Below are 14,740 nucleotides of genomic sequence, written 5' to 3' on the forward strand. Positions count from 1 at the left end.
CGTTTTGTTTGAAGTCTTTCTCGTTGCTGCATATTCGTTTGTACCTATGCGCCTGAGAATAGGGCAAACTATTTTTGCAGTGGCGGGGGTGGCAGCTATCGTAGTTAAGATATTGTTGCCTGTCCGTGGGTCTCCTGTAGAGTTTAGTGGAAAGTTTGTTATCCTGAATTTCGACGGTAACGTCCAAGAAACTAATCGTCCGTTGCGATACGTTGTGGGTGACCCGAATAGAGGATGAGCCGAATTGTATTCCGAAATAAATGTGTTGAGTTCGTCCTCGGTGCCTGTCCATATCATGAAAATATCGTCAATATACCTTTTATAGAAATGTGGCTGAATCGGACGATCTGCGAGGAACTGACCCTCCAATTCCGCCATGAAAATGTTGGCATAATTTGGGGCCATTTTTGTGCCCATGGCGGTTCCACTAATTTGGTGGTAATGTTCACCTTCGAATTCAAAATGGTTGCATTCAAGCACGAGTCGTAACAATTTTGTTAAGGACTGACAATCGAGTATTGAAGAGTTTCGGGTGTTCACATACGCTCTAATTACCGCTGCGATGCCGTCATCGTGCGGAATGTTGGTGTACAGCGCCGTTACGTCCAATGTTACCAGAAATGATCCTGTGGGTATGGTTTGTTGGGATATATCCTGGATGAAATGGTTCGTGTCCCTCAAGAATGACGGAAACGTGGGGGGAATTTCCTTAATTATAGTGTCAATAAAACTTGATATTCTTTCGGTTACTGTTCCTATGCCAGAGACTATTGGCCTTCCAGGGTTATTCTCCTTGTGTATTTTAGGTAGCGTGTAGAATCGCCCAGGCCTGGGGTGCCAGGGCTTAATGCAGTGGAACATTTCCTTAGTTATGCCACCGTTGTCTTTCAAGTGGGACAGTGTTTTGAGAACAACGGACTTGATTCGCAATGTTGGGTCACTTGAAAGTTTTTTGTAAAATTTTGTTTCATTTAGTTGTCGGAGTCCTTCATTAATGTAGTCCTGCGTATTGAGAACAACTACGGCACCACCTTTGTCGGCTGGCTTAATGACAATGTCGGTCCTGGAGCCAAGAAGTTTAATGCATTTGTTTTCGGAGTGTGAAAGATTGTACTTCGGAACCCGTTTTTTCTGAAATGACTCTAAAATCTCCCGCTGTACCACCTCTATGTACATATCCAAGTATTTGTTCCTTTGGTTGCTTGGTGTCCAGTGCTTTTTTGGATTTGAGGGAAGGGGGCAGCCGCCATCACTAGGGCGCTCGTGAAAATATTCTCGGAGGCGTAGACTACGGGCTTCAAAGCTGAAGTAACCCTAATAAAAATTCCGATAGAGAAAACCAATAGGGCTATCGGTTTATTGACACGTATCGGTCTATTGGTCTATCGGCGTATTGGCCTATCGGTGTATTGGCCTATCGGCGTATTGGTCTATCGGCGTATTGGTCTATCGGCGTATTGGCCTATCGGCGTATTGGCCTATCGGCGTATTGGTCTATCGGCGTATTGGTCTATCGGCGTATTGGCCAATCGGCGTATTGGCCAATCGGCGTATTGGCCTATCAGCGTATTGATCTATCCGTCTATTGATTATTGCTATATTGGCGTATTACCATACTAGTCGATAAGCCTAGGGTTCGTTGGTGTGTGGGCCTTTTTAAAGGGAAGGCGATAGGCATATAATATAGTCTGCCATTGTACACTTTATTGCAATCCTTGCAAATACACTTCAAATATATTAATAATGTCCGCATTCACGTCCACGAAAACAACTACCTCATTTGCAATGCTTCGATTTGAAAATAATGGGTGCACAGAAAACTAAGCAAATCAGGAGCGCACACACAACGAAGAAACTTGAGACAAATAAAAATTGTACATGGACAAAAGCCCTTTGAATGGCTCGCATAAAACAAAACTATTAAAAATTAAACAGAGGTTGTAAGCTCAACCATAAAGAAAAAAGGCTTACACAAGGTACTGACATAAGCAGCTCAAGCATAGCACCAAGACAAAGAGGACCCAAATATTGTCACACGAAGAGGATCGCCCAACTCAATTGTTACCGCTATAAAAATAAAGTATGCTTAAATCACACTGTGCTCTTGTATTGGAGGAAGGCATAAGGAAAACTGTTAACAGGAACCAAATAAAATAGGCATTGAAAGTTGGTCATATAAACAATGCACATTAATAACACTTTTTACATGTTTTATATTTATCTAGTGCATTCCTGACAACAAATTCCAATCTATGGGAATGCACTAGAGCCCTGATTTAACTGGCAAACAAAATCAATGAGTGATGCAGGCAATATTCATAAATAGGGTATTTGCATATATATCACATACAAAATCGGCCCACCCAACAAAAGGGTAGGGTAATAAAAATCAGCACTGAGATTTACGAGACATCAATATCACATGAGATCTGGTCGTTTACAAACATTAGAGCAAAAGGAGGTCACAACACACTCTTGAAAAACATTGAGCAGGTGCAGTGTCACTCTGATTAGAGATCTATACAGGCCAGGGCATTCAAATGTAAATATTATTTCAAGAGATAGGATGGTAGCCCAATGGTTGGGAAATGACTAAATAAAATTGGGCACTAGAATACAGGTCAAGTCTTGTTTTCCATTTTTAATGTTCTTCTTCGGTTCGTAAATAAAATGGATATAAATGAATAGATACTAGTGCATACCTGCCAACCTGTGGACTTTCAAATTCGTAAAAGTCCCGCGGCTGTGGCGGGGGGGGGGGGGGGGGTTTACGCGAAGCGATGAGCAGCTTAATGTCAGCCGGCACAGCGTGCAAAACGCTTACATCACACGTGCACGTGCTACAGAATCCTAACTTCTCTCGCTTTTTGGACGGCACGAAGCACAGAAATTTCGACGTGTAGGACTTCTGGAACACCTGAAAGTACCTCTTTCGAGGCTTGGAGTTCGGCATTGCACCGCAAAGCCACAGTGACCAGGAGAATGCTACAGTTACACATGCAACAAACACACACGCCGTACTTCTCGCCTCGAAACTGGCCAAAACAACCAGGCCCAACGTCTGAACACGCCGAACCAACGTGCACTCGTGCACCGCCGAACACACAAACAAAAGCTTTGAGCTTTGGATTGGTTTTCGATCCGTGGCCACCGAATAGACGGATAGTAAAAACCACGACGCTGCTGTGGACGGTACCTATCGCCCTCTTGTGGCGGTGCGAGATACCGCCAACAACGGAGTTACAAAAACAACAACAAAAAAAATAAAAAAATAAAAAAAAGTATATTTTTCGTAAGATTTGAAGCAAGATTCGTAAAATCGTAAAATAAGTCCCAATTCTTACATTTTACGAAAAATTCGAAAGAGTTGGCAGGTATGCTAGTGAATTGCATATTGTCCCATTTCTACCATCATAACAGCTAGGCTTGCCAAAGAAAACATTCAGAGGTTTTTTGCAGCCCACAGATAAACTGCGCATTACAGAATACTCAAACTTCAATGGAAGTACCTCCGTGGCAAGACAGACTGCAAAATATTTTACCCCCCTATGTTCTGCGAATAGACCTTCTGCAAAATTATGCACGCAACAAGGAGCATGCAGGGAACATAGTTACAGGCGCTGTACGTGCCAGCGTACAGCGCCTGGCACGTACAGGCGCTGTACGCTGTACTTGCCAGAACTTTTTGGAAACAAAAATCTAAAACAAGTGGCACTTTGCACGTGCATCCACAAATGCCTTTTTGTTGCGATTTATTTCTAATGTTTATTACAGAAAAGGCAATTGGCGCACGCAGCACGTGCAAACTATGTTCCCTGCAAGCTCCTTGATGCTTGGGTAATTTTGCAAAAGGTTAAACATTTAAAGTGATCTTTCGAATCAGGACACTGAAAGGCTGCCATTTGCCATCACTAACAGACATAGCCCAGCTGCTCAGTTGCATCCCTAGCTTGTGAGAGTGGGCAGTCACTTACGACCTTCCCGTCTGGCAATATCCATAATCTTTGAAGCCACATGCTTGTTGAGAAGAGCCAGCCTTTTGGGGATCTGACATCCATGCTGGGCCTCACACTTGCAATCGCTCTTGACTTTACACTTGCACGTGGTCGCGCACTTGGGATTACACTTGCAACGATGCACCAGGTAGTGCAAGAAGAATGCTACAAAAAACAGACATACTTCAATTCAGCTGATGTAGAAAAAGAGGTGTATGCTTTCTTTTCTGCAAAACAGATACTGATTGATCCAGGGCTCGAAGCAAAAACTCCAATAATATTGTGCCTCTAGCAAGATGCCTCTAATTACTAGTGGCACTATTTTGCCTTATGACAACTCTCTTTTAAGCAAAGCAAGGCTTGCCATAGAATAAAAATCTGCACTATAGCAGGCTTCCTCTGGAAGTCGATGGCACCACTATACAATGGCTCACAGCATATCTTATTCAGACAAGATGAGCTCTGGACTACAGCCATTTCCTCAATCAAGTAAATATATGTGAATATTAACAGACTAGACCCTGGTTGCAGAAATACCCTAGTACAAAGAAGAAATGAGTTAAAGTAATTCTTACTGCCAAGAGCCTTGAACTTGAAATCCTCAAGTGCCGGCTTCGGCGAATTCTTTGTGCGGTTGGAGGATATCCCGGTGACGCTCTTTCCTGCCAGGCCCGATGTAGAAAAAATAATCACTGCTGCCTCTCTGACGAACAGCGAATCTCTGGTGCGTGCGAGCAAGTCCGAGTAGCTCTTGCTTGGTACCCAGATGTTTGCACCGACATACACCTGAAACAAAAATACACATCAACAGTGAAGTTTATTTTTGTTTATTTTCTGGTTGGCCAGTCATCTCAAAAGCAGGACATGTATGGCACCACCCAAAAAAATATTCTCAACTTTAAATTCAATATTTACTATTACCTCCATATCTATTTGTCATGTAAGGACCATGTTTATATAAAGCTGAGAAGTTGGTAAAAATGCACAATGTAGTGCAGTTGTGGCTTCATCTGATAGCAACTTAATGAAACTTATATTGTCCATGTTAATGTGCTATTTGGTAGTGGCAATCTGGTGGCTCAGCAGCTGCAGCAATGCTAAACTGCTACATTGACAAACAATATGACATTGAGATCAGTGGTCTGTATCAAGAGAGTACTCCTAACCAGCAGATGTCATACTGCCTTGTCAGAACTGCACAAAGTCAAAATAGAGACAAATAAGAAGCTTGGAGTGGTACTACGAGGTGGGATCAGAAAATTCTCAAAGTGGCATCATAGAAAAAAAAAATATGTGGTAATGCAGTGCCATGTCAAATGACACTTCCTTGCAGGTCTGGCACTCAGTGCACCAAAGTTGCTTTTTGCAAAGTTAAAGATAATCCGAGCTGTACTTCTTTGTTTGGAAGGTGTTTCCCTGCTGTTTAAGATAAAAAAAAATCTAAAACAACGTGTTGCATAAAATTGTGTGAAAACTATAAAGAGCGTGACAGAAGCTCAGAAACCCCTTGAGCAATTGTTTGATGACCGTGTTTTAGAAAAAAGCACAAATTTGGGGAATCGCACAGACATTTTATCTGCCCAAAATTCACTTGAGTTTGAACAAACAAGATGCCCTCCGACACTAGCAGCCCCTGAAGATGTAAGAAAAAGACCACTTGTCAATTTATTAAAACCGACCAAGCTGGATTTCCAAAATTTCTGAACTTGACAAAAGTTAGGATGAGCTTAGGGCCCGTTTGCTCGAAGCGCTAACCGCGGCTAAAGTTAGCCGCAGTACCTAGGAGAGGGATTTTTTTAAATCACGTGACTGGCTCGGTAGGGATGCGGGGAAACATGGCGGTGCACCAGTAAGTGAGCGCCGCTCGCTTTGGAACTAATATGTCGTTGTAGCTGCAATATCAGGCGCGTTAGTCAGCAACGAATTGTGCAGGAGGCTTTCGCTTTGCTTTACCTCACTTAAACCACAAAGCATGGGCAATGACATCGCCGCATTTTTTAGATAGTCTTTCGATTCTGGGCATTCCTAAGCCTAAATGAACGCGATAATTGTCGGCATGGCAACCTTTGGAAAGCAGATTGTTGATAGCACACAGAAGCAGACAGCGTCCCAACAGACCTTTTTTCTAAATTATCTAAGCACCGAGGTGCATGCTATGACTGTAGTTGCACGCATCGCACATGCTGGCGTCTGCAGTAGTAACCGTTCTAAAGCAACAAGTATAAAACAAATTTTGCATTGCACGCGCGTTCATTAAAGCCTTATTATGATTTTTTACTTCGAATCTTTTATAAGAGGAAGGCCAGCGCGCGTGGACCGTAGAATTACACTTCCAGCGTTCTCCTCGCGATGCTTGGATATTTTATAAGAAAGTCTGTTGGGACGCTGTCTGCTTTTGTGTGCTATCAGTACCCGGCCGATTGAGTCGAGGCAATCCGCTTTCCAAAGACGTTGCCATGCCGACAATTATCACGTTCGTTTAGGCTTAGGAATGCCCAGAATCGAAACACTATCTAAAAAATGCGCCGATGTCATTGCCCATGCTTTTCGGTTTAATTGAGGTAAGGCAAAGCGAAAGCCTCCTGCACCATTCGCTGCTGACAAACGCGCTCGATATTGCAGCTACAACGACATATTATTTCCAAAGCGAGCGGCGCTCACTCGCTGGGGCACCGCCATGTTTCCCCGCATCCCTACCGAGCCAGTCACGTGATTTCAAAATCCCTCTCCTAGGTACTGCGGCTAACTTTAGCCGCGGTTAGTGGTTCGAGCAAACGGGCCCAGGTGGTCTTGACATATAAGACGAATTTTCGGGTGGAGTTCAAGCTCCCAGATCAGTGGGCTGCTGGCAACTGAGTGATTCAACATGGCAATGCCCCAGCCCAAACACCGATGCAGCTGCAGCACTTTTCGATCCAGAACAGTCTAGTTATTGTCCATGTCCTTCTGATGTTCTCCTTGTTGGACCCTACATAAATATTTTATCGTTCCTTATTTTTTTTAAATGAACCTCGGGTCAGATAAAGAGATTCTGAAAGAGACGAGGATTCGCCGAAGAGCCAGAAAGAGCATTTCTAGAAGGCGCTCTAACAATAACAAAATCATCGGGGCTGTGTTATTTGCTCGAGAAGGTACTACTTCAAGGTTTACGACAGTCAAATAAAATTTAAAGTAATACCCTCTGGCTCTATAAGGCGAGTTCGAAACTTTTTTATGCCACCTCGCATACAAAAACAGTGTAACAGGGAAAGGCTATGCAGTTAACAGCGTTTGGAAACTACCACTTCAAGAGAAAGGTTACCTTTTCTCCTCCGGCCTGGAAGAGGGTTGGTTGTCCAAGTGGAGCAGCCTGGTCTTCCTCAACCTCGAAAAGGTCATGGGGGATGGATCCCTGGCGGGAATGGGCAGCTCCTCAGGGCTTGAGTGCACGCTTGCGGGCACCGATGCTGGACGTTGAATGTAAGGAGATGCCTGCACCTGTGAACCTGCCCCAGAAGCGAGTGGCACTGGAGCACCAGAACCTTGTACTGCAGGGCTGAATGGCCTTGGATTGTTGCAGGCTCCTGTTGTCCTTGCATAGTCCCGCTCTTGTTCCCGTTCTAAAAGATAAGAAAAAGCCCTTTGCATACACTCGAACAAGGCTGCACAACTCATAAATGTTGTGGGTCAAAGGAAATTTAGTTCAGAACCTTGCAGGCCGCACATAACGCGAAATGATGCAGCTGTCTTCGCTGACAATTTGACGCTGCCAAGACTGTCTTCAGTTTACTCTACATGTCCAGGAATGCTATAGTCACCATAAGATATGAAGAAAAGATATGCTACTTTCAGATTAGTCTGATAATGTCTCACAAATACTACAGAGTAAAATGTCTTACAACCCTACGTACATATGAGAAACTTTAAAGTTTGGAGTCGCATGGCCACACTACTTAAACATACACAGGACGGTGTGCACAGATTTTTATGCAAGTTACCACAATGCCCGTGCTTTGCAGGCCACATGGCAAACAATTCATGGAGTAGCTTCACAGGCAGCAATCAAAGTATGGATGTTAATATGACATGGGTTTTTGAATGAAGACTGTGGACTTTCTTTTGTATGATGTATAAGGCACTGTGAGCCAGACATAAAGAGTATTGAATATTCTTTGCCCCATTGAGATTGGGCTGACTTGTGCAGCCCTTTGACTGTCTGCTGGATATGCAACAGAAATGATGCTGGTGAATCAGACTGTGCAAGAACCTTTTAGCTTTATGGATTACAGTGCCCTCCCACTATGTGATCTCCTCCTCTGATGTTCTGAAAATGTATTCTATTGTGAAACTGCTAATGAAGTCTAAAGAGTATCAATACGAGTATTGACAGACTCTATCTTAGAAAGAAGTTTGTACCCCCCACTCAGCTTGTTTGATGATGGCGTGGGGACGTTAGCCAAAGAATTTACATGTGACAGTGGGCATTAGCTTGCTCACATTCCGACTCTCTCAGGCAGCCTAGACTAGACGGTCATTAATGAGTCTGTCCTAAGTAACAAATATATAGAATACAATCATGACTTAACTTTTACATCACTTTAATATAATGAAACTCCACATTTACAGCATGTGCTGGCACATGGCCGTAAACTATCGGAAAAAGTTTATATGATGTACAATGAAGTAAGCGTATCTTCATCCTGAATCAATCTAGTTTCAGCTATTATGCCGGATGCATTTGGGGCAAGTACCCGAAAATTTCAGACACACTGCAAGCCGCAGAAAAACCAAGTGCAATTTATGGGTCATGTGTTTTGCACCCAGCGCTAGAACGAAATTGGCAGCACTCTTACAATATGTTCTTACGTGGTCCTTAAAACAAGCTTTGGGTGGAGTAAGACAATGGTCAGAGGAAGGAGGGGTAAGACACCATCACACCCTAAAATAGCATGAACAAGTGAGCATGATGGTTGCATATTAATTAAATTGCAACACACCTTTCTGCAAGACTTTGCAGCACAATGCAGTTTGCAACCTGGAATTCTGGAGCCTGACTTCCTTCAGTTCTTTCTTCAGTTGCCTGATTTTGGCATGTGCGATTACCAGGGGGTCAGGCTGCACATCTTCATCCGGATACAGTCGCTCACTTTGCTGCTTCTTGTACGCTTGTAGCACCGCTTCCGAGCGCTTTTTCTTGGCGACTTCGCTTTTTGATTTTTGGGACTGCATGAAAAGAATCACCAAGCACAAAATGTCATAGTTTTACCGTTGCACTCCTGTTGTATGTCATAATGGCACCCTTTTACTTGAAAAGTTGCAACAAGCGTGGGCCTGCACTATCAGTTCTTTGAACATTGGTCTAACCAGACAAAGCTGTCAGATGTTTACACAAAAAACTGTCAAAATTTGGCATAAATTAAAAAAAAAATTGTTTCCAGTCTTATGCTTAAAGTGTGCGCGTTGCAGAAATTGGGAAAGTTTTTGCAACATATTGCTTTTGTACAAACCTGTGAGACAGCTGCTCCACTATCCTCACTCGTCGACTCTCAGTCGCTTTCCTCATCAGATGGGGGCTTTGGGATTGGAACCCGCTTCGTGCGCTGCTCCTCTTCTGCTTCTTCTTGAGTTCCTAAAAAAATATTGCAGGGTTTCGTCAGACTGTGCTTTTTTTTATAGAAAGTTGAGTTTCCTTGGCCCTTTGAAGTGACTGCATAAAATGGTTTCTTAATAGATACCGACGGGATTTAGCACAAAGGTGTAATAAGATGCTGGAAGCTTTCAGTAAAATTATTAGAAGGTTACATCCCCTAAGTAAGACAGGAATAATTAAAAAAAAAAACTATATTTTTCATATAGCGATATACTATGAAATAACATTCTGGGCCACAGTGGCATGTATAGCGGCAAAATGAAGTGAATATGTGTCAATTTTTGTTCTAGACGCTATAAGCACCAGAATTACCTAGAATATTTTTATTATTTCTCGAAAACAGCCTTCCACAAAATTAAACTTTTTTTTTTCCTGATTTGAGGGAGTTGCTTTGATACTTTCAAATAATGACTCCACTACCGTCGGGCACCTGGTAGCGCGATACGTTAACAAGCCGTCTTATGCGACCATTTCAAAGAGCCGACGACACATCATGAACTCCTTCTAAAACGCTAGTATCACACCCTCGCGCGGCCCTTTTATCGCGCGCGCCATAGCGATATCGGTCCTTCATAGGTCTGGTTCACCCGGGCAAGCTATATATAAGCTAAATGCGCCATTTAAAAATCGACAAACCCGCGCCGACACTGCTCGTGCCAGACGCGATGCGCTAAGCCAGGCATTCGAGTCAACACTGACCAACACGACACATATTAAATTTACTACTTACTGTAAAGCTTGATGATTTGCGCGCGGTAGTACCCCGTCAACACTGACTAACACGACACATATTAAATTTACTACTTACTGTAAAGCTTGATGATTTGCGCGGGGTGGTACCCCGTCAACACTGACCAACACGACACATTAAATTTACTACTTACTGTTAAGCTTGATGATTTTCGCGCGGTAGTACCCCGTCAACACTGACCAACACGACACATATTAAATTTACTACTTACTGTAAAGCTTGATGATTTGCGCGCGGTAGTACCCCGTTTGCTCGTCGTCTTCCTGGTCTTGCCACCACACGTCGTACCAGCACCGACCGTTGAAATCTTTAGTATGTGCTGGAGTGAAATTCTTCACGTCCACCACTGGCACCACAAGCTTCTTAGCGTCGTCTTGAAACCGCACAAACGCGTACATTACAAGAAGTAGGAAGAAACAAGGCTTAAAAACAATTAAGGTCAGCGGGATCCGGGATGCACGGGATCGCGGATCCCATGGGCCGCTCTTGGCCACCTGGCGACCTAGCGGTCTACCTAGTCAACTTGAATATCGAAAAAAAAAAAGGCAAAGAACGATTCTATATTTTTTTTTCAAAAGTATTTTAAATATTTTGCACTATGGTATTCAACTGTCCTCAAAATTTCAAAATTAGTGATAGTCGGCGGTTTCGCAGCGACCCGTCGCGTCGCTCGGTTTTTGGATTTCTAGAAAACGTCGATCATCGTCTTCGTCGCTTGTTCCCGTCTCTTTCATGCGGTTTGCCTTGTCACACGCGAGTGACCGAGCGACAGCGAAGCGGGTCGCCGTCGCTTGTCTCGTCGGTCGCCAAATCGCTTACATGAGCAAAAAAGTTGAAAGTCGCTTCTTAGCCTAAGCCAGAATCCAATCCAATCCTATCCTGAAAATCCGAAGGATGGCCGCCAAGCCTAGCGTGGCTGGTGTTCCTGCTACAATGAGCTGTCGCGCAGAAAAAAGAAAGCAGTATCATGAACCAGGGAATGATTATAATGTTCCCAGAACAACTGCGTTTTTCCGGAGAAAACGACGTGATGCTGCCGTTTTGGAAGAAAGTGATTCAGCCACCCAAGTTGTGCAACAACACGAGGAGTTGGACATGTCTCAAGAGAACGGGGAAGGTGGTTCGCGGAGTGATAGCTCGGGAACCGCTCTCAATGAAACCCTTGGTGACACCGGCGGTGCTACCAATGCGAGAGATGAAGAAGGAAACACAAGTGATCGGCCTCGCGATGGCCATGAGTCTGACTCCGGCAGCGTTCGCGGCAGTGAATGTAGCAGCGATGATGACGGCGGTAGCGGTGGCGACGAATGTGACAAGGACTGGCAGAACTTTCTTGCTAAGTACGCCAGTGTGATCCTGCCTAATGGGGTGCTTACAGTTGCAGAAGCGATTGTTGGTATCGTGACCTACGGCGCGATGTCAGACCTGAATTGGTCCCAAATGGAGGGATTGTTAAAGCTGGCGAACTTTTTGGTCGGCAAGGATGCGCTACCTGAAACGGCGTACCTTTTGCGGAAGACTTGGTCGACTTTGAAAAGTCGAATGATTCACCATCACCTCTTTTGCACGGTGTGCACTACATACGTTGGAAAGCCGCAAGAGGATCTGAAGTGCCCCAATTGTGGTGAAAGCATTCGGAAAGACTTCACGCAGGGAAACTTCTTTTCGACTGTCGACATCAAGGAGCAGATGGGCATCCTTCTTTCCGACAAGACGACTGCAAAGGGCTTGTTCAGTGCACTGAAGAAAGAGCGTGCGGAGGGCACCATGACGGACATTGTGGATGGTGCTTTGTACCAAAAGGGAGCAGCAGCTGGCTCGTGGAGTGACCTCACACTCACTATGAACACAGATGGAGCTCGCGTTTTCAACTCCTCCAAGTCGTCTCTGTGGCCACTTCAGTGTGTCATAAACGAGCTCCCTATCACCCTGCGGTGGAGCAACGTCCTGCTCTGTGGGTTGTGGTTTGGGCCTGGTCATCCTGACATGGGCATGTACCTTGAACAGTTTGTGCAAGAGGTTGGACAGGTGGGTGTCATCACATGGAACTGTGAAGGCCAAACAGTCCAGTCAAGAGTACGGGTTGTGTGTTGCTGTGTGGACGCACCAGCACGTGCAGCAGTCCTCAACGCGAAGCAGTACAATGGCTACTTTGGTTGTAGCTTTTGCCTACAGGAAGGGACTTACCTCAATGGTGAGTGAAATGAGTTCACAAGGACTAAATTCGACATATTATTGAAAGTCAGTTTTTGCAGAAATTGAAGCAAATTTAGTTTACAACAAAAATGCCAGGGGTGTACCTTCTGACACTCCAGTCTTGCATATCTACTTGTTGCCCAATGAAGAAAAAGTAGTTGCAAATTTTAACAGAATGGAACAATATTTTTTACAGATTTGCCATGAAATGTGCAAAACAAAAGGCCCCTTAAATCTTTTCTGCATATTTGTATAGTTTGTATAAACTTGGAAATCTTATTGGCTTTTTTAACAGGTTTAATGCTCCAAAAATTGAGGGGCTACATTATGCAAACGTGCAAAATGATAACTTTTTTTCAGGCTCGGTGAAATACCCGATAGCTAAGAATCTCGTGATGCCACCAGAAAGGACGTCGGAGGGCGTCAAGCAGGACATGGCGGCTGCCCTACAAGAAGGTACACCGTGCCATGGCGTGAAAGGACCAACACCTCTCATGAACCTGCCAGGGTTTGACCTTGTTTGGGGCGTAAACCCTGATTACAAGCATTGTGTTTTGGAGGGCGTTGCTAAACAGCTGTGCGAGTTGTGGATTACTTCTACAGGGTCAGAGTTTTATGTTGGGGCCCCATCAACACTGGCGAAACTCGACAGGCGCCTCTTGCAGATCAAACCCCCCCAATGGTTCACCAGGCTGCCCCGATCATTGCTTGATAGGCAGTACTGGAAAGCTAGCGAGTGGAGAGGGTGGCTTCTCCACTATGCAGTCCCTTGCTTGACGGGAATTTTGCCACAGAGGTACCTGGACCACCTCTGCCTGCTGGTGAATTCGGTCTACCTCCTTCTAAAGGACACTGTGGTGAACCGGGACATTGCGACGGCCTCTGATCAGCTAACAGAGTTTGTTGTAGTCGTGCAATCACTTTATGGTGCACAAGCAATGACATTCAATGTGCATCAACTGCTACATTTGGCAAAGAGTGTGCAGAAGCTTGGACCATTGTGGTCACACTCAACCTTTATTTTTGAGTTTGGGAATGGGCAGCTTTTGAAGCTTGTTAGTGGCAGCAATGGTGTTCCGCTGCAAATTCTGGAACGTTTCGTCATGCAACAACACCTCAAGAAGATCATGAGCACGGAAGAGCTGACCCAGGAGACAGTTGCATTTTGTGCAGCAATGGCCCCGCCTCAAAGGGACATGTCCACACACACTCTAGGAAGTGGTAGGCTGTACACAGCCTTCAGTGAAAGTGAGCAGGCTGCTCTAGGGGACAAGCTGGGCCACATTCCTACTACAGCTGTAGAGTACCAGCGTATTTCTATCCGGGGGCACCAGTACCACTCGGCTTCATACAAGCGCCCCAAGAAGACGAACAACTCTGTCTTTGCAGCTAGCGATGGCCACCACTATGTACTAAACAAGATCTGGGAGGTGGACAGTGGCCAACAATTGTTATGTTACTCTCCGCTTTCCTGCCGTAGGGATCCGAGGGTAGACCACCTCTTCAGATTATCTGCAGCACGCAGGCCTTCCCGCATAAAGGTTCTCGAAACAAGCCAGGTGACTCGACTGTGCGTGTCAATGGTCCATGCCCACTGTTTGTCTAGCATCCCTAATATGTTTGAGCGAGACTAGATGCGGGGGGAAGTCTTCATTTGATGTAGTTTGGTTACTACTATCGTAAAGTTCTGAAAGAATGCCCACCCAAAATGAAGATACAAATGGTGAAAAACATGGGGTGGGCTATCTTTGGGGAATGCCACAGCAAAATTTTATCAAAAATTAATGATTGACACCCTGGCACCGGCTACAAACCACGTGACGCGGGAACTGATACCGCAGATCGCGGACACTGTAAATTCGCGTTTCACGATGCAATAAACACGCAGGAATTCACTACGAACTCCTGTGTCACACGAAAGGATACCGCATGTTGCGGACACAGCAGATTCGCAATCAACGGTGTGAAGGACTCACGGAAACTCGCCGAACACTCGCATATCACGGGAACAAATACCGCAAATTGCGAACACAGCAGATTCAAGATTTATGGTGCAATAAATGCGCTGGAACCCGCTACAAACCTGCCTGTCACGAGAACCGATACCGCGCGCGCAGATCGCGGACAAAAACGTGAGAATCTGCTACAAACTCGTACGTATCAGGAACA

General features: G+C 44.8%; 1 protein-coding gene and 1 pseudogene across 1 annotated transcript; one reads left to right on the plus strand and one right to left on the minus strand.

Annotated features, from left to right (window-relative positions):
• Positions 1-3,966: 3,966 nt before the first annotated feature.
• LOC115327380 lies at positions 3,967-10,773 on the minus strand (annotated as a pseudogene).
• Positions 10,774-13,104: 2,331 nt separating this feature from the next.
• On the plus strand, positions 13,105-14,212 carry LOC115327381 (the record flags this gene model as incomplete). The annotated part of the gene is made up of 1 exon (XM_040210187.1): positions 13,105-14,212. A coding segment is annotated over one exon (1,101 nt), but the record flags the coding sequence as incomplete, so codon positions are not given.
• Between the last annotated feature and the right edge of the window lie 528 nt (positions 14,213-14,740).

This window comes from Ixodes scapularis, unplaced genomic scaffold, assembly GCF_016920785.2.
Source record: "Ixodes scapularis isolate PalLabHiFi unplaced genomic scaffold, ASM1692078v2 PGA_scaffold13__105_contigs__length_92229423, whole genome shotgun sequence".
Lineage (NCBI taxonomy): Eukaryota > Metazoa > Arthropoda > Arachnida > Ixodida > Ixodidae > Ixodes > Ixodes scapularis.